Genomic DNA, 24606 nt, shown 5'->3' on the forward strand with positions numbered 1-24606 from the left:
CCTCGGACACGTCAGCAGTTCACAGAGACCAGTCCCTACAGGGAGGGGGTGAAGAGGGTCCCGGGTCTGCCCTGGGCCTCCTCACCCCCTCCCTGAGGAGGGGGTGTCTCTACAAAGACAAGACGCGGAGATGACCCTTCGTCCGTCCTCGTATTGAACCAGCGGTCCGTCCCACTTTACCTGCAGGCGGGACAAACGTCCCCCCAGAGACGGGGTCGGATCGCGACCAATTAGAGACGGTCTTTCACATGTCTGTCCCCCGGGTGTCCAGCTCCCTGGAAAAGGTCAACCCAGAGTTATAACACAGACCAGAACCAGGACCGAAACCAGACCAGAACTAAAACCAGACCACAACCAGGACCTAAACCAGACCAGAACTAGAACCAGAACAGAACCAGGACCTAAACCAGAACAGAACCAGGACCACAACCAGACCAGAACCAGGACCTAAACCAGACCAGAACTAGAACCAGAACAGAACCCGGACCACAACCAGACCAGAACCAGAACAGAACCAGGACCTAAACCAGAACAGAACCAGACCAGAACATAACAGGACCAAGTGCAAGACCAAGACCAGAACAGAACAGAACCAGACCACAACCAGACCAGAACCAGGACCTAAACTAGACCAGGACCAGAACCAGACCAGAACCAGAAGTTCTTGTTTTGTCTGCGTATGCCGGTAACCCTGGTAACAGTCAGGCTGTGATGTCATCATCCTCCATTTGTGTCCGACAGATGTTTATCACTCTGGTTGTCATGGAAACGGTTTCAGTTTGGACATCGTCCGACATTGCTTGGATTAGTAATCAGGAACTGAAGTGAATTAGCCAAAGCGCCGCTCCGCTAGCGCCCACCAGGGGCGCTAGCTGCTCTTGTGGAGACGTTTTGGGGAAACCCAACCGCAGCATCTGCGTCCCAGATGTTCACGCCGCCGCCGAAAATAACACCAGCAGGAGGCGTCGTCTGGGTAACCGGCCGGCCGGACAGACCATAATGATCAAACATCCCGGAAGTCCAGGATCTGGGATCAAAGGGGGGCGGGGGAGGGGCTGATTGATTCAAGCTGTGGGGGTGTCGCCCCGCAGCCCCGCCTCCCCCTGTACCCTCCTCCTCCCCTCGGTGCTGCAGTCCCTCTCTCCCCATCGCTGAAGACGGACCTCCATGTGGAAGTCCTCCGGACACCCTGAACCAGGATCCAGCAGCACCCCAGGGTCAGGACCCGGCCCGGGTACTGCAACGCGTTCGGTTCCAGGCGGATCTCTCACCCGGACGCTGGCGAGGACACCAGGATGGACTTCGGCTACGTTTGGTTCCTGACCACGGCGCTGGTTCTGATCCAGCAGCATCAAGGTAAACGCCAGCAGGAAGTCCGACTCCGGAACGCCGGAATCCTGTTCAGTAGATTCTGACTTTAACTCTTCTGTTGATTCATTGCATTTACACAAAGACAGATTGTTCTGGGTCCGGGTCTGGATCTAGATCTGGGTCTGGGTCTGGATCTGGGTCTGTGTCTGGATCTGGATCTGGGTCTGGGTCTGTGTCTGGATCTGGATCTGGGTCTGGATCTGGGTCTGGGTCTGTGTCTGGGTCTGGATCTGGGTTTGGGTCCGGGTATGTGTCTGCGTCTGGGTCTGGATCTGGGTCTGGATCTGGGTCTGGGTCTGGGTCTGGGTCTGGACCTGGGTCCGGGTCCGGTTCTGGGTTTGTTCCACATTCTGCTTTGTGTAATATAAATTATGTCCTCTTTCATTTTGCTGTCCAGCCTCAACCAGGGGACTCATGACGGAGACGGGTCTCCTGCCGTCCCACCTGCCGTCCCACCTGCCGTCCCGCCGACGGGACAAGCGCTGCTCCTGTGAGGACCAGAAAGACAAGGAGTGTATATTCTTCTGCCACATCGGCATCGTCTGGGTCGACACCCCGAGGTGAGTCCGCTGGAGCAGGGGGCGGACGGCGGTCCAAACGGAGCGCCGTGATTGGCCAGCGCCTCGGCAGCGGGAACGAGGAGGGCCCGAGTCCCCAGGAAAACAACGGCTCGGGTTTTGCGGCTTTGCAATTGCAGCAATTAAGTTCATTTGAGCTCAGCGTGCACGAGAGCGAGCGTGCACGTAGCTGTGAGATGTGGTGGCGCTAATAAGGAAGCACGTTTCCTAACGACGGCTAGTTTCTGCCACGCTTCCGGTTTTAACCCTCAAAGCAGAGTCTGGAGCCGCGGCCCCCCAGGAAGGAAGGGCCGAGGTCACGCTACGGCGGTGTGCCGTGTGTCACGCTTGGGCGGCGTGCCGTGTGTCACGCTAGGGCGGCGTGCCGTGTGTCACGCTACGGCGGCGTGTCGTGTGTCACGCTACGGCGGCGTGTCGTGTGTCACGCTACGGCGGCGTGCCGAGGTCACGCTCGGGCGGCGTGCCGTGTGTCACGCTACGGCGGCGTGCCGTGTGTCACGCTAGGGCGGCGTGTCGTGTGTCACGCTCGGGCGGCGTGCCGTGTGTCACGCTACGGCGGCGTGCCGAGGTCACGCTACGGCGGCGTGCCGAGGTCACACTAGGGCGGCGTGTCGTGTGTCACGCTAGGGTGGCGTGTCGTGTGTCAGTGTCCAGTGTCCTTTTCCACTGGATGGCGTTCAGACTCAGACAACAGATGTGTTGATCGTAAAAACGCGTCTGTCCTGTCCCCGAGGGACGAGGGAGGGGCCCACAGAGGCCCGCCATAAAACCCGGAGCCGGAATGTTTGGTATTTAAAGTCAGGAAAATGACATCATCACCGAGACGACGCTGAACGTTCCGGCCCCTGAGGCTGTTGTTTGCTAGCATGCTAGCATGCTAATGAGCTGACGAAGCTCCAGCGCTCACACAGGTAGGGAACCCTGGAACCGGTGGACGGTCCCGGACCGTCCCGGTCCGGGATGCTGCTGGATCCTCCTCTGTCCGTTCCGTGTTTGTGTCCCTAAAGAGGAAGTGAACGTGCCTTTGTTGTAGCTGAACATCAAAGGTCTTCTGTCCTTCAGCCGCGCGGTTCCCTACGGATTGGGTCCGGTCCGGTTCAGGAGGAGCCTGGACCGCTGCTTCTGCAGCCGCAGGCGGGACAGCGAGTGTCTCAGCTTCTGCTCCATGGAGACAGAGTGAGGACACACACAGACACACACAGACAGACACACACAGACACACACACACACACACACAGACACACACACACACACAGACACACACGCACAGACACACACACACACACACATAGACAGACACACACATGCATATTGATATCAATATTATTTAATGATCATATGAATAAACGATTTGCGTCTTTTTTGTTCTCAGTCAAGCAGCTCTCGTGAAGGGGAGGAGATACAGAGGTGCATTCTGGGAAAAAAGAAGCCAAGACTCGGTCAAACTCCAGACCTGAGGGAGCGGCGGAACCGGGTCACAACAGAAACACAAACAGTCTCGTTGGTCCTCGGACCCTGAAGGTTGACTCGGGGAGGGCGTCGCCCGTCTCTGCTCCAGGTCCACGTCCCGGAACCGGGAGCAGACGGACCGGAACCTTTATGGTCCCTCAGTGAAACGAACATGTGACGAGCCCCAGTCTGTGGTCACGCATCCTATTAAAGACGCTTCATGTTTGACAGACGGACGTCTCAAGGGGACGGAGGGCGGGGCGGGGCGGGGCGGGGCGGGGCGGGGCCTCCAGGACCAACGTCAGGCTTTTATCAAACGTTACTTATCATTTCTGTAAAGGAGACACGTCCTGCCGTAACGAACGCTGAATGCGTTCTGGAGAACTCGTCGCTCCAGAAGCTTCTCTTCCACACGTGAAACTTCATTCAGGAAATACTCAAATACTCCACGGTGGTTTCTGGTTATTGGCTCGAATAACGGAGAGGCGGGAGAACCGGAAGCGACCGGGACGTTCTGGAATGTAAATAATATAAATATACATATAACATCGGACAGAAGTAGTACTACAGAAGTAGTATCTGACCTGTACTCAGTGCAGCGTCTCATTCCGTTTGGTAGTTTTTTTTGTGTTGTACTTATATTTAGATATCCCCACAGTATCTGTAAATGTTTCTATATTTGTAATCCTCATTGAAGATCTGTATTTTCATTTGTGCAATAAAATAAAATAAAAAAATACAACTTTGACTTCTATTTAAATACATAAATAAATGAACATTTCTTGTCAGTTATAAAATCGGATTGGTTACAACATAAATTGATACAGGGTGGCCGCCATGTTTTCGGGTGCGCAATGCATTGTGGGTTGGGACGTTTACAAGCAGCTGCGTGTTTGTGTCGGAACCTGCAGCAGGTCTACAGTGAGGTCCCTCGCCATAGTGCTGCTGTGTTTAACAGCACGTGGTCAGCAGCACACGCACACGCACACGCACACGTCTCATGAACTTCACACATGTTGTCATGTCTATTGATGTAATGCTGATCGATGGTCCCTGACGAATAAACACTTAAATAAAGCTGTCTCTGCGACCTCCCAGAACGGTCGCTCAAATCGGGTGAATCGATGATGTAATAATGCAGAAGATATATTTGTGTGTATATACATATTTTTTTTTTAGAGTTTTGAGGTTTCCTTCACTTTGCGGGTCACAGGTAAATTGAGATATGCATGCCGTAACATTTTGAGATGCGCTTTCCCAAAGCGAAGATGTATTTGGTGTCTCTGTAGGTGATTATTAAGCATCGTAAAAATGTTTGTGTTGGATTTGTTCCCTCAATTTTTGCGCATCCGGGTCACGAACATCTACATCCGGTTTGAAGGGCCTTGTGAAATGCGACGTAAACAAACTCCGCGTTTCAGCCGTCTGTTTCCCGCCGTGCTGAGCCTGAAGGCGCGTAGCAGCGGCCCGTTAGCCTCGTTAGCCTCGTTAGCTCGTTAGCCCGGGCAGGATGGTGAAGTGTGTTGTCTCGGGGTGTCCGAACCGGACGGTGAACGGTAACCGGGGAGGCTTTCTGAGCAGAAAGCCCAAGAGGTTCTTCCCCTTCCCCAGAGACCCGACGCGAGTCAAGGTACGGAGCAATAACCCGGACCGGAGACGGGACGCTAACCGCGGTCAAGTTAGCTTCATTGCGCCTTTCTGCTGGCTAAAGATGCTAATGTGCTCACAGCGACGAAGCGCAGTCTGCAGGACGTAGGTCCTGAGCTAGGCTAGCTCATGCTAGCAGACTGCGCTTACGTTGAATGAACTTAAACCCAGTTCAAGAAATAAACGCGTAAATTATCGATTATATAATTTTTACAATTTGACATGTTTTGTTTTTCAAAATAAAACCGAAGATGCAGATTTTCCTTAACAATGTTGCTGACGTCACTGATGACGTGTTCAGGTGTGGCTGGCCGCGCTAAGGGAGACTGACAACGAGGAGCTGACGGAGCAGCAGTTGATCTGTGAGGATCACTTCCTGCCGGAGGACGTCTCCGCCCGCGGCGTCGCCGGCGACGCCATCCCCATCATGCCCCCCTGCCCCGACCGGCCGATGGGCCTGACCAATCCCTGGGGGGTCGACTCCTCTGAGGAAGAGGAGCAGTTTGTGGATGATGATGATCCATCTTCTCCACAGGGGGTCGGGACGCCGTTCCTCATTTCCTTACATCGTTTCCTCTTTTAGGCTTTGAAGGAGCAGCTTCAGGGATTAGAACACGTTTCTGCTTCTTCCCAGGATCCAGGTGGAGGTTTATCGAGTCCCCCGGAGTCGGCGCGGTCCAGGTAACGAACACTCCCACTCCTGCTTCCAGGTTTCTGTTTAAAGGTCAGGGGTCAGCGGGTTTCTGTTTGTCGTGCAGGACTCCGTCCCGCTCCGGAGCAGGTGAGGGTGGCGGCCGCCTCTCGGCCAATCGGCTCGCCTCTGATGACCGGTCTGACTCCAGCTGTTTCTGTGGTGCTCAGAAGCGTCCCTGCCGACGCTGACTCAGCGTTTCCTCCGGCTGCTGTTGGAGGCGCCCGACGGCTCCGTGAACCTCAGGGAGGTCACCCAGAGCCTGCAGACCCACAGACAGCGGCTTTTTGAGATCACTAACGTCCTGGACGGGATCCGGCTGGTCAAGAAGGAGTCCGGCAACAGGATCAAGTGGATGCAAGTGGATCCTGATCCCGTCGGCATTTAGGGGGGGGTAATTTATTCAGATCAGACTGGGGTGTGGAAATGGATCTGATGGTGATGTCATCGGGTCAGTTTAATCCGACAGCAGTCCCCTGGGATGACAGCAGAGGGCAGCACCGCCCCCATAGCGTGAGGACACCAGCCATAATGCGTTACAAGCCCTGTTAGCTACACGCTAACCAGGATGACTGTTGAGCTGGAGCATCAGAGGGCGTAAAGTCCACTAGAGCTAAAGTCCACTAGAGCTAAAGTCCAGCAGAGCTAAAGTCCACTAGAGCTAAAGTCCAGCAGCGCTAAAGTCCACTAGAGCTAAAGTCCAGCAGTGCTAAAGTCCAGCAGAGCTAAAGTCCAGCAGAGCTAAAGTCCACTAGAGCTAAAGTCCAGCAGAGCTAAAGTCCAGCAGCGCTAAAGTCCAGCAGAGCTAAAGTCCAGCAGAGCTAAAGTCCAGCAGAGCTAAAGTCCACTAGAGCTAAAGTCCAGCAGAGCTAAAGTCCAGCAGAGCTAAAGTCCACTAGAGCTAAAGTCCACTAGAGCTAGTTTGGTTCCTGCTTTGTTTAATCTTTTTATCTCTAATGAGCTCAGATGTTTGAAGGCAGAGTGGACTTCAATGCGACGGGGTTCTGACGGTTCTGGTCTGTAGTGGACTCTGACGGACGGCTCTCCCTGCAGAGGAAGTCCTCCCATCTCCAGCTTCCTGTGGAGGAACAAGCTGAAGTTCCAGAAGGAGCTGGAGAACCTGCAGCTGGTGGAGTCCACGCTGGACGGCCTCATCAAGACCTGCGCCCAGCAGCTGTTCAGCCTGACCGATGACGAGGAGAACTCCTCATATCCTTCCTCTGCTCCTCCCCTCTGCTCCTCTCTGCTCCTCCCCTCCGCCGTGCTCCTCTCTGCTCCTCGCCGTTTCTTTAACCCTTTCCCACGTCGGCCTACGTGACCCAGCAGGACGTCGGCCGACTGCCGGTCTTTCAGGACCAGACGGTGATCGTGGTGAAAGCTCCAGAGGAGACCAAGCTGGAGATCCCCGTCCCCTCTGAGGTAGACCAGGACCCCCAGACCCAGAGTTCTGTGTTCCCTGATCCGGGTTCTGTGTTTGTGCTTGCCGGTGCAGGACAGGGTCCAGATCCACCTGAAGGCGGGGCGGGGCTCCGTGACGGTGTGGACCTGCGACGTGGAGCCCTCGGGCTCCGGCTCCGGCTCCGGCTCCGGCTCCTTCCTGGCGCTGGAGGAGAGTCGGGTCAGGACGGCCACGCTGCACTCAGGTAAACCCGGAGGTCCCGGCTCGCCCAGACCAGCATCGTTTACACGTCGTGTTCTGGTTCAGGTCCACAGGCGGAGTGAACGGCAGCCGCCACCAGGGGGCGCCGGCTTCCCTCGGGGTTCACGCTTAAACCTGAGACCAGGACCAGACGTCTGGTGAGGTCCTCAGAGCCACGCCGCTGGAACCGGGGCGTCTGGGTGGACTCCAGTCCCCCTGCTGGGACGCCGGAGCGTGAAGGGGGGGGGGCTGATGAAGAGGAGCGATGAAGCAGCGCTCAGCGGTCCCTCTGCGTCTGTCTTCAGTCTGGAAATGAACCTTTTTCTGTTTTTCTGTTTTGAATATAAAATAAAATACGAGCTTATATGAGTGTCTGGCGTCTCCCTGCTGGAGTGCCCTGGAGCAAGGCACCAAGCTGCCCCCTGCTGGGGGAGCCAATGGGAGAGCTTGCTTCACGCAGCTAACACAAGGGGGAGACCCCGATAAAAAGATAACTGATTGCTGCTCCGCGTTAGCTAGCAGCTAGTAGCTGCTAGCTGCTTCCGGCTCAGTGCCGTGTGTGTGTGTGTGTGTGTGTGTGTGCGTGTGTGTGTGTGCGTGCGCGCGTGTGTGTGTGTGGCTGAGATAAAACAGTTCATTTACATTCCTGTCTGCTGATTGATGAGGTGGAGCTGGTGGGGGAGGGGCTTGACGGGGGTGGGGTCATATCCACCAGATGGCTTCATTCAGTTATCTCTGACTGAGGTCAAAGGTCAAACCGTCTGTCTTTAATGTGAGGCTGATTTTGTTGGATGATGGTTTGATGATCCAGGAATGAATGTCAGATCAAACAAAAGAAGCCATTTTGTAGGATTTAAATGTGACAGGAAGTCCTTTCAAATTAAAACGCCTCCGTCTAATTTAAAGAGGTCAGCCCCCCCCCCGTCCTTCCGTTCTGTTTATTCCTCCTAATTCAGAATCAAGATTTAACTCGGCAGGAACAGATTTGTACATTTTTACCAATCATCAAATGCATTTGTTGAGATTCCTTTGATTTATTAAATAAACATTTCAAATTAAAATAAATTAAAGCTAAAATAAGAAATAGGAAAATAACTACACAAAATTCTCATGATGAAAGATTAACGAGACATAATTAAAGCAGGTAATTAAAGTAAATTAGAAATAAAGATTAAACAATTGGAATTTGTCAAAATTAAATAGTCACATAAAACTTTATGAATTGCACAAAATAAAACAAGATTATTGAAAATAAGGACATTCCAAAAAATTCAGCAAACAAAAAACAATGTAATCACAAACAATTGTTCTAAAAGAAATAAAATATATAAGAATGTGAAACAGGAAATTGTAAATAAAATTAAAGAAGGCAAACTCAAACAATTAAAACGCAACAAAAATAAGAATACATTTACAAGATAGCAAAAAAAGCCTTTACATGCAAGGTAGACAAAAAATAAAACTGTTAAATAAAAAAAATAGAAAAACAATTATGCAATTTTCTATTTGATTTTTGACCAGATTCTATCACATTCAGAACAGAAAGAGAATAAAGAAATACTGCAATAAAGCGGGAGATCTCTGAAGCGTGGCTGAAGGAGAGGAGGAGGTGCAGAGGAGGTGCAGAGGAGGTGCAGCATGAACGACCTCCGTCCGTCCTCTGCCTGAGGCCTCCAGAGTCAGCAGCCGCTGGACGCTAACGCAAACCGCTCAGCGCGCAGCGCTCAAAGGAACGTGATGTCCTTAAACGCATCAGTAGTTGATTCACAGATAATTCGTTTCATGTTTACTGATCTACTAATGAGGATCTGTGGTGCGTTCAAGGACGTTCGGACATTCAGGTCCAGCTTCTCATCGTCAAACTAAATGTCACTAAAAGAAAACAAACAAAAACAACAAACAACAAAAACAACAAACAACAAACAACAAAAACAACAAACAACAAACAACAAAAACAATAAACAAAAACAACAAACAACAAAAACAACAACAACAAACAACAAACAAGGCCTTCCAGATGAGAAACACAAATACGGGTCAGAACTTTTCTGTTTCTGTTCTAGAAGATCCGGTTCCCCACCCGAGGTTCTGCTGCCACCTGGACTGGGGTTCCAGAACATTTGGGGGCTCAGCCGGGGGTTCGGGTCGCGACCTTTGTTCCTCCGGTTTTTGGACCACAGCTCAGAATCTGCTCCAGGAATCCACCAACCCAACGCGATGACATCATCGGGGTCGACGCTGAAGCAGGATTGGACCTGAGGCGGCGCCGCGGCTGATTGGTCTGATGAACCCGGAGGGCTGCGGCGGCGGGAGGCGGGTCCAGATGGGCGGGCGCGCTGCGGATGCTTATCGCCGCGTTGCAGGAGGCGATTCTTCACGGTCACATGACCGGCGACACCTTGATTCTTCCTGCAGCAGCGGCGCCGTCTTATCAGTCCGGGTCGCCCGGAACGCCAGATAGGATCAGGAATAACCAGCATCCAGAGGCGGAGCTTCGGTGACGCCGCTTCATCAGATAAGAACGCTGCAGAAACCGGGTCTGTTCAGTCAGACGGGATGAAGCTGTAGGTACGGTTGCCACGGAGACGGGAGGCGAGGCTCGGTAGAGGCTGCTCAGGATTCAAACGGCAAAGAACTTTACGTTACTCCTCCTGCTGCAGGACGGAGGAGGTGAAGAGGAGGAACTCCTGGAGGAGGTGAAGAGGAGGAACTCCCGGAGGAGGTGAAGAGGAGGAACTCACGGAGGAAGTGAGGAGGAGGAACTCCCGGAGGAGGTGAAGAGGAGTAACTCCTGGAGGAGGTGAAGAGGAGGAACTCCCGGAGGCTGTGCGCCTCCTCGGGGCTCCTGCCCCCCCCCCCCTCCCCCCCGGGGGCTCCTGCAGGTTTACGTGGACATAATAGAGTCGATGATCACCGGACCAGCTGCAGGGTAGCGAATGAAGCCCCGCCCCCCTTCACTCCTCGTCTCTCCTGCGGTTGCAGCCCCCGGGCCCCCGGACCCCCAGGTGGGGGGGGGGGCATGTTCTCTGCTGCCGTTCAGGTTCTGGCGTTCGCCTTGGCGCTCCTGGGCGTCCTCGGCGCCGCCGCGGCCGCTCTGCTGCCCAACTGGACGGTGCGGTCCAGCGCCTGGCCCAGCGTGGCGGCCCCCGTGTCCCAGATGCGGGGGCTGTGGATGGACTGCGTCTGGTACGGCGCCGGCGCCTTCAGCTGCAGCGTGAAGACGTCGGCGCCGGCGTCCCTGCGGGCCACGCGGGCCGCCATGGTTCTGAGCTGCGTGGCGGGCCCGTTCGGGCTCTGCCTCGCCTCCCTGGGGCTGAAATGCACCCGCTGGGGGGGGGGCCACCGAGCCAAGGGGCGAACGGCCATGGCTGCGGGGGGGTGCTTCGTCCTCGCCAGCTTCCTCTGCTCGGTCCCGGCGTCCTGGTTCACCGGCGAAGTCGTCGGCGCCTTCCTGACCTCTGACCTGCCGGACAGCAGCAAGGACCAGCCGGGGGGGGCTCTGTGCGTGACCTTCGTCTCCGCCGGCTTCCTCCTGGCTGGGGGGGTCGTTTTTTGTTGCTCGTATCCCAGAACGAGGACGGGGCGACCGGAGTCCCCCCGCCGACGGGGGCAGGAGAGGAGGCGCTGCCCGTCCCCCCCCAGACTCCCCCCAAAAGACCTGAAGGACAGCTACAGCATGCAGGAGTACGTGTAGGGGGGGGGGGGGGGGCTAAAGTCAGCTGATCCCGCTGAACAAAGCGAGGCAGGAAGTCACGTTATGGTCAGTTTGAAAATACTGTTCAGAATATTGTTGCCATGGAAACAACAACAAACGTGTTAACATGTAGCTAAAGTAGCTTCACAGTCCGAGCTTTAGCCTGTTAGCATTAGCCACAAATCCTTGTAACGTTTCTGACTTGATTCAATTCAAATTCTAAAGATGCATTTTAAAACATGATGCTAACGATGCAGAGCTAAATGCTATTGAGCTTCATGCGTGGCGTCTGCCTGGCGTCTGCGTGTTGCGTCTGCGTGTGGCGTCTGCGTGGTGTCCGCGTGGCGTCTGCGTGTGGCGTCTGCGTGTGGCGTCTGCATACCATCTGCGTGGCGTCTGCGTGGCGTCTGTTTGTGGCGTCTGCGTGTGGCGTCTGCGTGGCGTTTGCGTGGCGTCGGCGTCTGCATGCCGTCTGCGTGGCGTCTGCGTGGCGTCTGTGTGGCGTCTGTGTGGCGTTTGCGTGGCGTTTGCGTGGCGTCTGCGTGGCGTCTGTGTGTGGCGTCTGCGTGTGGCTTCTGTGTGGCGTCTGCGTGCCGTCTGCGTGTGGCGTCTGCGTGGCATCTGTGTGGCGTCTGCGTGGCGTCTGCGTGGCGTTTGCGTGGCGTCTGCGTGGCGTCTGCGTGGCGTCTGCGTGTGGCTTCTGTGTGGCGTCTGCGTGCCGTCTGCGTGTGGCGTCTGCGTGGCGTCTGGGTGCCGTCTGCGTGCTGTAAATTAAGTTGATTAAACGAAGCTGCAGGAACTGAGTCTAAATTTTGGTGTCAGAAACAAATCCAGATCCAAAGACGGCTCCTGCTCCATCTTTTCCTATCGGTCTGGGGGGGGGGGGGGGCAGCGTGGAAAGAGGTAATGATGCTCTTTGCTTTCCCATTATCCTCTCACCACGGTTGGATGCCCCCCCCCCCCCATCCTCCTTCATTCGTCCTGTGCAGCTCAGGTGGGGGGGGGGCGTCCTCCACCCTGAGGTGAGCCGTCAATCAAACATGGACAGGACCCCCCCCCCGTCTGAAAGGCAAAGCATCAAACCTGCAGGAGAAAATGGAGTTGACTTGCCGCGGTGCGTTCAGGGCACCCTGGGAAAAACTCGTCATCAGACGAGGACAGGACGAGAATCACTGTCATTCAGCTCGTCTGATTGGCTGAACCGCCGTCCAGTATTTATTCACTGCAGCTGAATGTGTGACCAATAGGAAGGATTTGTCTTTGTCCTCTGTCCCCATCGTGTCCACGTCCGTCCCCTCACTGGCGAGGCTGGAGGACAACCGGACGGCGTTCGTGCTGCTGGACGTGTCCCCGCTGGTCGCCGCCATCACGCGTGACCTGCTCTTTAAAAGCGCCCGCTCGTGACACGCGAAGCTCCGCCCACGTGTCGACCTCGCTCTTCTTGTATTTTTATTTAAAGAACACAAACAAATGTCAGAGAGAAAAGGAAACGACAACGTTCCGTGTTTGGTTTTTAATCGCGCGACTTAAAATGTGACTTTTTGGGATTACTCTGAGGTAATCGGATTACTCTGATAACGCAAGTATGAAATCCAGTCCTCAGATTGATGCATCCATCAGCGTAATGGGAATACTTGGGCGTAATCAGATTACTTCGGAGTTTTAACACAGACGCCGACTCCACCCGCCCAAAGACGAGGCAGCCCGTCCCAGTGTGGGAAACAAACGTCCATCGCGTCCAGAACCGGGTCACTTTGACTTGAAGATGGCATCCCAGTCCAAAGGTTCCGACCCGGCTGCAGGCCCAGCGGACTTCGGGATGGATGGGAAGACGGCCTGCATCCGGAGTCGGAAGTCCGACAGCTGAGAGGGAAGAACAGAAAGAACAGATTCCGGAACGCTGGATCTCCAAACGGGTCGATTCGTTTCATTTACACATTTTAACTCGTTTTTTACAAGTTTGACATTTTTCTTAAATATTTGATTTTTTTGTCTTGTGAAACATTTCAGCAATTTTTACAATCTAGTTTCATGTAAAAAAAACTTGTTTGAAATTTGTTTGAATTTGTTTCACATTAAAATATTTGCAATTTCAATTTGATTTTTCTCCTTTATAATTTTGTTAGAAATAATCTAATCTTCTCATGTTTATTTTTGTCTGGATTAACAATTTTATACTTTTTTTTTTATCAAGTTTGTTTCACAAAATAAATTAATTATCTGGATTATTATTTTTATCTTAAATTATTAAACCATTAGTTTTTTCAACAAAAAAAAGTTACATTTTTAGTCATAGAAATTCTTGGTGAAAATGTTTTATAAATTTGCAGACATTTCAAATCGTGCTAAAAACTTTATTGACGTGTTTGTGGCAGAAATACGTACGTCGTGAACGCCGAGAAGTTTCCACACGGTGAAACCGAGTAACCCGACACCGCAGCAGGAGAACAGGGAGCCCCACCCCAGAGCCCTGAGGGCCAGAGACGGCCCAGACTCGGGGGCCGCCGCCGTGGCCAGGACGCCCTGCACAAGAGAGGAGTCAGTGAACGCAGCGTCAGAGGGTAGTCAGTGAACGCAGCGTCAGAGAGGAGTCAGTGAACGCAGCGTCGGAGGGGAGTCAGTGAACGCAGCGTCAGAGGGGAGTCAGTGAACGCAGCGTCAGAGAGGAGTCAGTGAACGCAGCGTCAGAGGGGAGTCAGTGAACGCAGCGTCAGAGAGGAGTCAGTGAACGCAGCGTCAGAGAGGAGTCAGTGAACGCAGCGTCAGAGGGGAGTCAGTGAACGCAGCGTCAGAGAGGAGTCAGTGAACGCAGCGTCGGAGGGGAGTCAGTGAACGCAGCGTCAGAGGGGAGTCAGTGAACGCAGCGTCAGAGAGGAGTCAGTGAACGCAGCGTCAGAGGGGAGTCAGTGAACGCAGCGTCAGAGAGGAGTCAGTGAACGCAGCGTCAGAGAGGAGTCAGTGAACGCAGCGTCAGAGGGGAGTCAGTGAACGCAGCGTCAGAGAGGAGTCAGTGAACGCAGCGTCAGTGAACGCAGCGTCAGAGGGGAGTCAGTGAACGCAGCGTCAGTGAACGCAGCGCCAGAGAGGAGTCAGTGAACGCAGCGCCAGAGGGGAGTCAGTGAACGCAGCGTCAGAGGGGAGTCAGTGAACGCAGCGTCAGTGAACACAGCGTCAGAGGGGAGTCAGTGAACGCAGCGTCAGAGAGGAGTCAGTGAACGCAGCGTCAGAGGGGAGTCAGTGAACGCAGCGTCAGAGAGGAGTCAGTGAACGCAGCGTCAGTGAACGCAGCGTCAGAGGGAAGTCAGTGAACGCAGCGCCAGAGGGGAGTCAGTGAACGCAGCGTCAGAGGGGAGTCAGTGAACGCAGCGTCAGTGAACACAGCGTCAGAGGGGAGTCAGTGAATGCAGCGTCAGAGAGGAGTCAGTGAACGCAGCGTCAGAGGGGAGTCAGTGAACGCAGCGTCAGAGAGGAGTCAGTGAACGCAGCGTCAGAGGGGAGTCAGTGAACGCAGCGTCAGAGGGGAGTCAGTGAACGCAGCGTCAGAGAGTAACGCGTTACCTTGTGGAACCATTCCGGGCTCTTCTTCTTGGCCATCGCCAGCGCGGACCCGAATCCCGCGACCATCGCCGCCGACGCCACCGTGGTCAGAAACGCGGCTCCTGCACCCGGAAGTGGGACATTCATTCGGGAAAAGTTTCTGTCTTTCAAAGTCCCCAAAATAGAAGCACAGCGGGGGCAACGTGACCGGGCAACGTGACCGGGGCAACGCCTAAAACGGCGTCATGTTGCTAGGAGACCTCAGACAACCGGAACAAGCCAGCTCGCTGCCTGCTGCCCGGAAACGGGTCGAACCAGAATGCTAACGGCTCTGACGATGCTAGCAGCTCTGATGATGCTAGCAGCTCTAATGATGCTAACGGCTCTGACGATGCTAGCAGCTCTGATGATGCTAGCAGCTCTGACGATGCTAGCAGCTCTGATGATGCTAACGGCTCTGACGATGCTAGCAGCTCTGATGATGCTAGCAGCTCTGATAATGCTAGCAGCTCTGACGATGCTAGCAGCTCTGATGATGCTAACGGCTCTGATGATGCTAGCAGCTCTGATGATGCTAACAGCTCTGATGATGCTAACGGCTCTGATGATGCTAGCAGCTCTGATGATGCTAGCAGCTTTGATGATGCTAGCAGCTCTGATGATGCTAAGCACTAATGCACCTTTTACCAACCGCAGCTTCTCCTCTCCTTCCGCCAGAGCCGCGCTCCTCTCAGCAGCTGTCATCTTGCTTCTGTCCGTCGGAGTAAAGCCGCCGGGTAGGAACAAGCCAACTGGGAACGCAAGAAAATCCGCGTTTGTGTAATAATGGAGCAGCTTTAACCGGAGCCGCTGATCTAAGTTTGCGTTAAATATGTCGATATTTGCGTGTCGCAGTTAAATATGTTTGTTGTGTCGAAGCATTTGGCTTCAAAAAAGTAAACAAGGAACAAAGAACAAATCACGGAAGTCATTTGCTCCGAGTTGGACTGACTTTGAACCGGATGACGCCGTTAAACTTTCACTCTTTCCGGTGTTTGTGTTAAATAAACTCCGGAAGTCTGAAGGTTGCGTGAACGAGCGTTTTAATAGGTTTATAATACCGGCTCTCTGCAATTTGGTACACAAAGGACAACTGTTGAGTTTCCCGCAATCCCACTGGTGACACGTGATCGCGTCTCACAGTCTGATTGGCTCCGCCGCAGCGTCATTTTAAAGCGCCGTCGCGAGCTGCGTTTCTATTGGCTGTGGCGGTTGAAGCGCCAAGACTTCAAGAAAAAGGCGAGGAGACGCCAGAAGCCGCTTCAGTCGCTCCTTTTTACGGCTCCGTCCTCCTGCTCTAGCCCCGTGCTCCTCCGCTACTCCTCCTCTGCTCCTCCTAGCCGCTAGCTCCTCTCCTATCTTCCCGCCTCGGGGACATTACGATGCTTTCTGCTCGCTGTCCTCTCTCCGTCGTGAACGACAACAAGCTCGGCGGTGAGATCAACAAGATGGCGCTGGACAAAGAGAACACGGTGAGGCCGGAACCTCCGCCCGATCGCGTGTTTAAACGGCGAGCCTCGTGTCGGCCGTTCGCTCCGCCCGGTTCGGTTCGCTGACCCGTGTTTCTGTCGCTCCTCTGCAGCCACCGAACCGGAACTCGACCCGCATCCTGGCGTCGAAAACCGCGCGCAAAATCTTGGCCGATCCTTCGGTGAGAGAATCGAACCCGGTTTCAGCGTCCAGAACCAGGAGAGTGAACTCGGACCTCCTGGTTCTGGTTCTGGTTCGGCTGCGGGACGGACTGACGGACGTTTCCTCCGTTTCAGCCCGAAGCCGCGAGGAAGAGTAGCGGCGAGGAGGAAGAGCCGCTGCTGAAGGAGAACCCACGTCGCTTCGTCATCTTCCCCGTCCAGTACCAGGACATCTGGCAGATGTACAAGAAGGCCGAGGCGTCCTTCTGGACCGCAGAGGAGGTGCCGTGGACCCGGGCCCGGTCGGACCCCCCCAGCACCGATCGGGGTCAGCTGACGTCCCGTCTCTGTCCAGGTGGACCTGTCCAAGGACCTGCAGCACTGGGAGTCCCTGAAGGACGGCGAGCGCTACTTCATCTCTCACGTGTTGGCGTTCTTCGCCGCCAGCGACGGCATCGTCAACGAGAATCTGGTGAGGACCGGCGCCGGGTTTCTGGGCCCAGATGTGACCGGGGGTTCCTGATGTTGTTGCTCCTTGTGGCCACCAGGTGGAGCGCTTCGCCCAGGAGGTGCAGGTGACGGAGGCGAGGTGCTTCTACGGCTTCCAGGTCGCCATGGAGAACATCCACTCAGAGATGTACAGCCTCCTCATCAACACCTACATCAAGGAGCCCACGGAGAGGTGGGGCCCCCGGGTGCTAGTGGGCGGAGCCAGCCCCGCCCCTCCTGTCTGACGCTGTGTTTACTGACCCCCAGAGAATACCTCTTCAACGCCATCGAGACGCTGCCCTGCGTGAAGAAGAAGGCCGACTGGGCGCTGAACTGGATCGGCAACAAGAAGGCCAGCTACGGTAACCGGCGGTAACCGGGCTGCGTATTGATCCGGTATCGGCTGCTGATCGTGCCCCCCCCCCCCCCAGGAGAGCGTGTGGTGGCCTTCGCCGCCGTGGAGGGGATCTTCTTCTCTGGTTCCTTCGCCGCCATCTTCTGGCTGAAGAAGCGAGGCCTGATGCCGGGCCTGACCTTCTCCAACGAGCTGATCAGCAGAGACGAGGTGGCCCCCATTGGTCAGAGGTCAGGTTGTGTTCGGGGGCCGTGGGCTAAACCGCTGCCGTGCTGCCTTCAGGGTCTCCACTGTGACTTCGCCTGTCTGATGTTCAAACACCTGGTGAACAAGCCGTCGGCCGGAACCGTCACCGGCATCGTCAGGAACGCCGTGCAGATCGAGCAGGTGAGTGCCTAGGGGGCGGGGCGGTGTGTGTGTCCGCCCCCCCCCGCTGACCGCCCCTCCCCCTCCCCCTCCAGGAGTTCCTGACGGAGGCTCTGCCGGTGAAGCTGATCGGGATGAACTGCGAGCTGATGAAGCGCTACATCGAGTTCGTGGCCGACAGACTGATGCTGGAGCTCGGCTTCAGCAAGGTGAGCAGAACCGGCGGAAGCAGCAGAACCGGGTCCGTGGTGATGAGACGCGCAGGGGTACGGACCTCAGCCGCTGATGGGGGCTGAGTGCTGCTGGCGCTCTGATCGGAGGACGAGTGGTTCGCCGACGGACCGACGGCAGCACGAGACGGACGCATTCTGAACGGACCCGGGGATTTAGCCGCTAGTGCTAACGGAACCCAAACCGGTTCCCCGACCTCTGACCCGTGTTGTTCCTGCAGGTCTACCGGGTGGAGAACCCGTTCGACTTCATGGAGAACATCTCTCTGGAGGGGAAGACCAACTTCTTTGAGAAGCGGGTGGGCGAGTACCAGAGGATGGGCGTCATGGGGGGGCCCGCGGACAACGCCTTCAGGACGGACGCCGACTTCTGAGCAGTGCGTTGTGGGAAGCATCCTGATCCCGGATCAGTTTTATTGTTTTGTAAATATGTTTATGTACAGTTTGTTTTTGTAATTAAATGTCAACATCTGATAAACGTATCTGCTTCCGTCTGATTGGTTGATAACGAGGTCCAATCAGGCATTTAATTAAAATCATGACCATTCTCTGGCTGAGGCTCCGCCCCCTTCAGCGAACAAATGGTTCTAATGTTTGAGTTTGAGTTTATTTAAAACGGGGACGATACATCTTGAACGTTTACGCGTAAATATGTACGATTAAAGCCGACCTTTAGTCCCTCCTTTAAAATGTGTTCCAAACAAACACGCCACCAGAACCAGAAACTTTACATTCTGTTCCAGAGATAAATAGTTTCTTGTTTTGGTTCACAATGTCTCAGTGACACGCCCACAACAGCAGGTGACGTTACACCTGCGGCAAGGAGGTGAAGATCAGCACAAGGAGGTGAAGAACAACACAAGGAGGTGAAGGACAGCCTCACAAACCTGCCTTTAGAATGACATTAGATATTGTGAATGTCCGAATGGGGGCGGAGCAGAGGTGCGCTGGGGGCGGGCCGCTGGTAGGCCACAACCAGAGTTCACTCACAGTTGGCAGTAGTTTCTGTGACGTCCATGTTGGACCCTCCCACGAGGGGCGGGTTTAACTTTCAGGCCTTGCCTCCTGCTGTGGAGGCGGAGCCACAAACTGTCGTCTTTCTCAGCTCCGCCCATGACTCTAGTCGTGTCACTGTGGAAACGCCCAGAACCGCCTTGCTGCTGGGTTTCATGCCCTTTGACATCGGGCTGCGGGCGGCGCTGGTCCGAGCCGGGCTGCAGCAGAATCACACGTGGGGTTCTGTTCATGCAGCGGGAAGACGTTCTGAATGCTGGACGGACATTTGGGACCGGCTCGGTCCAAAGACTCTGTTCTGTCCCGGCTAGCTCCGGATGGTCCGAACAGAACCTCTGGGGTTCTTCGACTGCCTGAGTCCTTAAAGTTCTACCCGGACCGGCGGGTCACAGCGTCAACCAGAACGCGGGACACGAGCCGACGTCCACAGAGCTGGCCGCTGTCCGGGGGGCGTCACGCTGTCCGGGGGGGCGCCGACGTGACGGGCGTGATGGTGAGGCTGCTGGTCATTCTGCTCGGAGCGGTCTGTCCCGCCGGGGGTTGCCGTGGGGACCGGAGAACGGTCCCCGTCGGCGTGTCCTCGCCCAGACCGAGTGTTGACGCCGGGCGACCGCGGTCCTCCCGGGGCCCCTTAACGGGTGGCCCCAGGTGGATGTGGATCTTGTTGTCCTCTGTCGTGATGTTGTATTTCCTGTAAGTCGCCGGGCGTCCCGTGGGGGGGCGGAGTGCTTCAGATACAGGAGTCCTGCTGACCGTGATGAGGGACACCGGGGACCGGGGGCCGTCCGAGCTGCTGGCCCGGGAGACGGTGGCGATGGTGACCGGAGATTTGGCTCGATCGGGACTTGGGGCGGTTTCCTGGGACTTGGGGACCATCGAGACGCGAGGCTTGTGGGGGCCGGGCGCGGGGACGATCCTGGTGCTGGAGAAGAAGTCCTCAGCTCGGGGGCTGCTGATCTCCAAGGTCGCGGCGCCGTTCTCGTGATCTGGCGTCACTCGGATACGCAGCGGTTGTCCCGGTTTTGGGGACACGGGCGTGTCGGGCGGATGGAGGAACCCGTTGGTCTTTGGAGGGGCGGTCCTCTTCATCCACGGCGTCCAGGACTCTGCTGAGGCCGGAGGGTAGCGTCTCAGGTTGCTCATGAACTGGTTCTCCTCCAGGACTGACCTCCGGATAAAGTCGGCAGCGGTCTCGTCCTCGGCGTCTCCGCCGTCCATCGCGTCCGTCTGCACCGCGGTGGACGCCACGGAGACGCTGAGCATCCCGCCGGGCCTCGGACCTCGGCCGTAGCGTCTGCTGCTCTCCGGCTCCTCGGCCCTCGCGGTTGTCTTCTCCTCCTCCGTGAGCCTCTGTTGGAGGACGGCGTCGTCCCCCTGGAGCAGGTCCAGCTGGTCCTCCTTGTTCATCAGCTGGTGGATCTTCTCCTTCAGGACGTGGATGTCCAGCTGCACCTCTCTGGACTTTGCCTCGTCCACCTGGTCTTTGCGTCTCATCTCGTCCAACGTCTTGCAGAGGGCGTTTGCTCTGTCCTGCTCTGTCCTGAACTTCGTCTCCAGCAGATGGCGCTGGTGCTCTGACTTCATCAGGTCTCCTTCCAGCTGCCTCAACCTGCTCCTCGGCTCTTTGGTTCCGCTGTCTCCGTCTGAAGTTCTGGCCCGGTCCGTCTCCTGGAGTCTGTCCATCCTCGTCTTCATGTCGGTCACCTCGGTATTCAGCGCCCGACTCCTCTCCTCTTCGCTGGCGAGTTTGGTCTTGAGCCGGAGCTCCTCCCTCGCCAGCGTTGCCACGGTGACCTCCGTCTCCGACTTGAACTTGAGGAGTTCTTTCAGCTTCTCGGTGAGGTCGGCGACTCGTCCCTGCTCCGATCGGAGCGTCTTCGTCAGGTCCTCTCTTCTCCGCTCCTCCTCTTGGACCTTCTCTGCCAGAGCGGTTCTGTCCTGGACCAGTCGTCCCGTGAAGGACTTCAGCCTCACCAGGTCGTCCTTGAGGATCATTCCTGCCTGTTCAAACCTGGACTCTGAGGACTCCAGTTCTTCCACTCGGCTTTTCGTGGTCTCCAGCTCCCCAGCCAGATCCTGGAGGACGCGTTTGTCCTTCTCCAGCCTGGTCCGGAGCTGAAGACAGTCCGCGTCGCGCCGACTGGAGGCTCCCTGCAGCCGGTCCAGCTCAAGCGTTCTCCTCTGCAGCCGGTCCACCTCCGACCTCAGCTCCTTGCCGTGGTTCTCCTCGAGGCGGAGCCTGTTCTCCATGTCCCGGCACCGAGACTCGGTTTTGGTTGTCTCTTCTTCCAGCTCCGCGGCCTGAGACGGTTCCCCACACTCTCCTTTGCCGATCTTCTCCCTGAGCTCCTGCAGCTCCTCCTTTGATTTCTGCAGAGCATTCGCTCTCTCCTCTAGCTCCGCCTCCAGCTTCAGGAGCCTATGGCCGTCCTCCCTGGCGCCGGCGGTGACCGCCGCCAGACGCCGCTCCTTCTCCTGGAGCTTCTGGCTCTGCTGATCGATCTGCTCGAGCTGAAGCTGCCGCTCGTCGACCAGCGTCAGGGCGAAGGACTTGAGCTTCAGCAGCTCCGCTCGGACCTTCTCCAGCCTCCGGCCGTGGTCCCGCTCCTTCCGGGCCTGGGAGGCCTTTTCCTGCTCCAGCAGCCTTTTGAGTCTGAAAACACACAGAAGAAGGCGTGGCCGGTCATTCTGTCCGTGTCCGTGACGACGGCGTTACGTCAACCCGAATGACATCCTCGTCTCCCTGTCCAGGGTGGACAGACTGGACCGGAGCAGTCCTGGTCCGGTCCAGCCCGGCCGGTCCACTCACCGCTCCCGGTCCTGCTCCAGCAGGTCGGTGAAGTCGTCGCTCTGGTCCATGAAGACGGAGTGCTTGGTCTTCTCGGTGTCCAGCTCCACCACCGTCCTCCGGTGGCACCGCTCCACCAGCAGCAGCTGATCCAGCATCCGCCGGTACGTCTCCCTCTGCTTGTCCTCCAGCCGGTCCAGCTGCAGGGAGACACGCCCACCCTCGTCATATGGTGTGGTATCCTGTAAACGGGCCGGACCCATCCGGGAGTCGGACCTCACCTCGGCCATGGGTTTCTGGTACACGTCCTCGGTTCTGGTGCTGCGGAGGGAACCCGCTTCGTCTCTCTGCAGGGCCTGCAGCGGTTTGGTGGGGACAGAAGAGCCGTAGTGGGCCTCCAGAACCTCCGGTCTGGTTCTGGACTTCAGCAGGCTGATGATGTCCTCTCTGGCCTGAGGAGACACATAAGAGGCTGTACAACAGTGATGTCATCATCAACAACAGTGATGTCATCAACAACAACAACAACAACAGTGATGTCATCAACAACAACAACAACAGTGATGTCATCAACAACAGTGATGTCATCAACAACAACAGTGATGTCATCAACAACAACAACAACAACAACAGTGATGTCATCAACAACAGTGATGTCATCAACAACAACAACAACAACAGTGATGTCATCAACAACAGTGATGTCATCAACAACAACAGTGATGTCATCAACATGTCTTTTAACATTTTCACGTTGTGAATGTCCTGAAGGCGAGTTTTGTGTGTCGTGTGATGTAAAACAAGCGCACCTCTTCCTGCCTGTGTGTGTGTGTGTGTGTGTGGGGGGGGGGGGGGGTCCCTCCTCTCTGGGGGGGTTAAATGTATCTCCACTAGATAACCATTAGTGGACCGGGCCCCAGCCGGTCCGGTTCGGTGCCACCTACCTGAAGCTCTCCTTCCATGACTCCCAGCAGGTGCAGCAGGTCCGTCTTTGACAGGTCCGGCAGCGCCGTCCTGCTGCCGCCGGGCGGGTTCTGGGCTCTCTTAGTGGACCCAGGCGTCCTCCCGTCCTTCTCGTCCCGCTGGACTCTCATCTTCCTCTTTTTGTTCTCCTCCTCCTGCTTGATGGAGCCGGACTGGACCCGTCCTTCTTCCGGACCCTCCATGGTGCAGCTCCTGGATCGCATTCTTCGCCTGTGAAATGGGACAAAATGGACCCAGAATGAAATCCAGGTAAAGCATCGTCATCGATGGACCACCGTAGAAAACCAGATCTTCAGATTGACGGATCATTGATCGGTTTCCCTTCCAACAAGTTCTGAAGGTTCTTGAAGGTGAAGGAAGTCAGCCGGACTTCTGGAGGTTCTTTGGTTCTGAAGCTGCTGAAACGTAACAGCTAACCGGTCTTACCTGAGCACACATGAAACACCTGATGAAAGGACGATGTATGGACCGTCGGTACCGAAAGGTTCCTGAGGAGCTCAAAAGTGTCCATGAGGACACTCCGCCTTCGCCAAGCGACCTCAGCCGTTTCCGACGGTAACCCAGTCTCACCTGCTGAAGGTCCGTCCGATGGCACACCTGGACCGACCTGGGAGGGGACCGTTCGGGCTGGAGGACCAGGTAGAATAACGGGTCAAGGTTCTGACGAAGCTTGTTGTTAAAGGCGACTGGATCCGGATGAGTCCGAAGCTGAAAGCAGGCGGTGACTCATCCAGACAGAATCCTGGCAGTGAGGCGGCGGCAACACATCGTCACGCCAGTTATTAATAGTCGGGTCGGGTCCGGTTCTGATGAGTCCACTCACACAAACCCAACAACAAATCGAGTGAATCAGAACATTAAGGACACGCCCATTATTAACATGCCGTCCAATCGTGATCCTCTCTGATCGGGATTGGCTGAATCGGACTCATATTTCTCTCGCCGCTGTCTGTCGTGAGCGGTTCTGAGCGTTCTGAGCGGTTCTGTTTGCCTCGCTGAGATCTCGCTGTCGGTTCTCCGCTGAATAGAACCTTTCAGTCCCGGTCGGTTTGAGGTTCTCTGCTCTGAACCGTCGCTTTCGCCCCAAAGACTGTGAAGCAGAATCCTCTCAGGTGTTTCCTGCATCCTGTTGTTGCGGGTCACAAGGTCAACCGGCCACGCCCCCGCCGTGCTGAGCGCCGCTTCGCTAAACGCCACCGCCAGAAATAGTCCCACTTCCAGTCGGGCTTAAATGTCACCTCATGCTCACTTACGTGTTCAGGGCGTCACCAGGAGGAGATGGATCCAGATCGGGGTCTGCAGGAAGTAGTCGCTGTTATTGATGGGTGCCCCCCCCCCCCCCCCCCCAGCGGACGCCATCATCAGTCCATCCCATCCAAAGCCCGACCCCATTCATGGAGGGTCGGTTCCAGAACAGGACACTGGCGTTCAGGGTCTTACCGGTCCTGTTCTATCCCAGACAGACTCCGGTCCTCCGGGATCGATGAGGATCCGAGGAATCCTCCTGGTGGGTCTCCTCTGCTCTATATCGAACCCGTGTTCTCAGTGAGCGCTAGCAGCTGAACGGACGGTGCTTAAAAAGGGGGGAGGCCGTCCAGCAGCAGGAACACTCCCCCCCCCCGGGCCGGCCCGGCCCGCTGCTGCGTTAGCTGTGTTGGTTTAGCCGGTTTAAAGCCACAAAACTCTAAAGTCACCACATATGTCGGGATGGATTTGGTGGTTTATTTTCTTTCTGTCAAGTTTCAAATGGAAAATCAGATTTCCATGGAAACGTCCAGGCTGTCGTGTCTAACTGAGATGTTAATCTGGACCCGGTTCAGAACCAGCCGGTCCTCCGGTCGATAGACGGAACAGGACACGTCCACGTGTCCGTCTGTCACCGACCTCCAGAGACACCTTCACCGCTGCCGACCCAGAAGAACCGTTCACCAGACCTCCAGGAACTGCGGAGGATTGACCGGATGCTTTATTGATCTGTTTTTGGGTTGATAAGGACCCAAAATCACCGGAAGAGTGTAGAAACATGGGAAAATGAGTTTGTTATAAAATGGGACCTTTAAGAAATAGAAAACAAGAAAACGAGGTTTATTTTGAAGGTCGGCCT

General features: G+C 55.6%; 5 protein-coding genes and 1 non-coding gene across 8 annotated transcripts; 4 read left to right on the plus strand and 2 right to left on the minus strand.

The window, feature by feature from the left end:
* Positions 1-4806: 4806 nt before the first annotated feature.
* Positions 4807-7739, plus strand: e2f6 (E2F transcription factor 6). Its single transcript, XM_068753857.1, has 9 exons — positions 4807-5028; positions 5347-5583; positions 5680-5726; positions 5804-5826; positions 5907-6093; positions 6790-6945; positions 7041-7155; positions 7229-7379; positions 7442-7739. Exons 1-9 carry the CDS (start codon positions 4909-4911, stop codon positions 7456-7458), a joined length of 1053 nt encoding a protein of 350 aa, XP_068609958.1. The 5' UTR covers positions 4807-4908; the 3' UTR covers positions 7459-7739.
* A 2655-nt stretch (positions 7740-10394) lies between these two features.
* Positions 10395-11069, plus strand: LOC137909507 (claudin-20-like). Its single transcript, XM_068753971.1, has one exon. It carries the CDS (start codon positions 10395-10397, stop codon positions 11067-11069), a length of 675 nt encoding a protein of 224 aa, XP_068610072.1.
* A 1488-nt stretch (positions 11070-12557) lies between these two features.
* Positions 12558-15362, minus strand: tmem242 (transmembrane protein 242). 2 transcript variants are annotated; one of them, XM_068753967.1, is made up of 4 exons: positions 15298-15362; positions 14628-14728; positions 13455-13592; positions 12558-12932 (listed from the first exon to the last, which is right to left on the minus strand). In XM_068753967.1, exons 2-4 carry the CDS (start codon positions 14691-14693, stop codon positions 12819-12821), a joined length of 318 nt encoding a protein of 105 aa, XP_068610068.1. In that variant the 5' UTR covers positions 14694-14728; positions 15298-15362; the 3' UTR covers positions 12558-12818. The 2 variants fall into 2 exon arrangements, with proteins under 2 accessions (XP_068610068.1, XP_068610067.1); XM_068753966.1 differs by having other exon boundaries at positions 15287-15361.
* A 317-nt stretch (positions 15363-15679) lies between these two features.
* LOC137909057 (ribonucleoside-diphosphate reductase subunit M2-like) lies at positions 15680-18767 on the plus strand. The gene is made up of 10 exons (XM_068753466.1): positions 15680-16117; positions 16228-16296; positions 16412-16558; positions 16632-16748; positions 16825-16958; positions 17033-17127; positions 17197-17330; positions 17403-17507; positions 17582-17695; positions 17938-18767. Exons 1-10 carry the CDS (start codon positions 16028-16030, stop codon positions 18088-18090), a joined length of 1158 nt encoding a protein of 385 aa, XP_068609567.1. The 5' UTR covers positions 15680-16027; the 3' UTR covers positions 18091-18767.
* LOC137909726 (small nucleolar RNA SNORD94) lies at positions 17729-17863 on the plus strand. Its single transcript, XR_011106015.1, has one exon. It is a non-coding gene; the product is annotated as a small nucleolar RNA SNORD94 (small nucleolar RNA).
* A 145-nt stretch (positions 18768-18912) lies between the features above and the next one.
* Positions 18913-23840, minus strand: filip1b (filamin A interacting protein 1b). 2 transcript variants are annotated; one of them, XM_068753465.1, is made up of 5 exons: positions 23756-23840; positions 22463-22712; positions 21800-21970; positions 21540-21718; positions 18913-21383 (listed from the first exon to the last, which is right to left on the minus strand). In XM_068753465.1, exons 2-5 carry the CDS (start codon positions 22703-22705, stop codon positions 19184-19186), a joined length of 2793 nt encoding a protein of 930 aa, XP_068609566.1. In that variant the 5' UTR covers positions 22706-22712; positions 23756-23840; the 3' UTR covers positions 18913-19183. The 2 variants fall into 2 exon arrangements, with proteins under 2 accessions (XP_068609566.1, XP_068609565.1); XM_068753464.1 differs by lacking the exon at positions 23756-23840 and adding an exon at positions 23073-23199.
* Between the last annotated feature and the right edge of the window lie 766 nt (positions 23841-24606).

This window comes from Brachionichthys hirsutus, chromosome 20 (genome assembly GCF_040956055.1).
Source record: "Brachionichthys hirsutus isolate HB-005 chromosome 20, CSIRO-AGI_Bhir_v1, whole genome shotgun sequence".
NCBI classification, from domain to species: domain Eukaryota; kingdom Metazoa; phylum Chordata; class Actinopteri; order Lophiiformes; family Brachionichthyidae; genus Brachionichthys; species Brachionichthys hirsutus.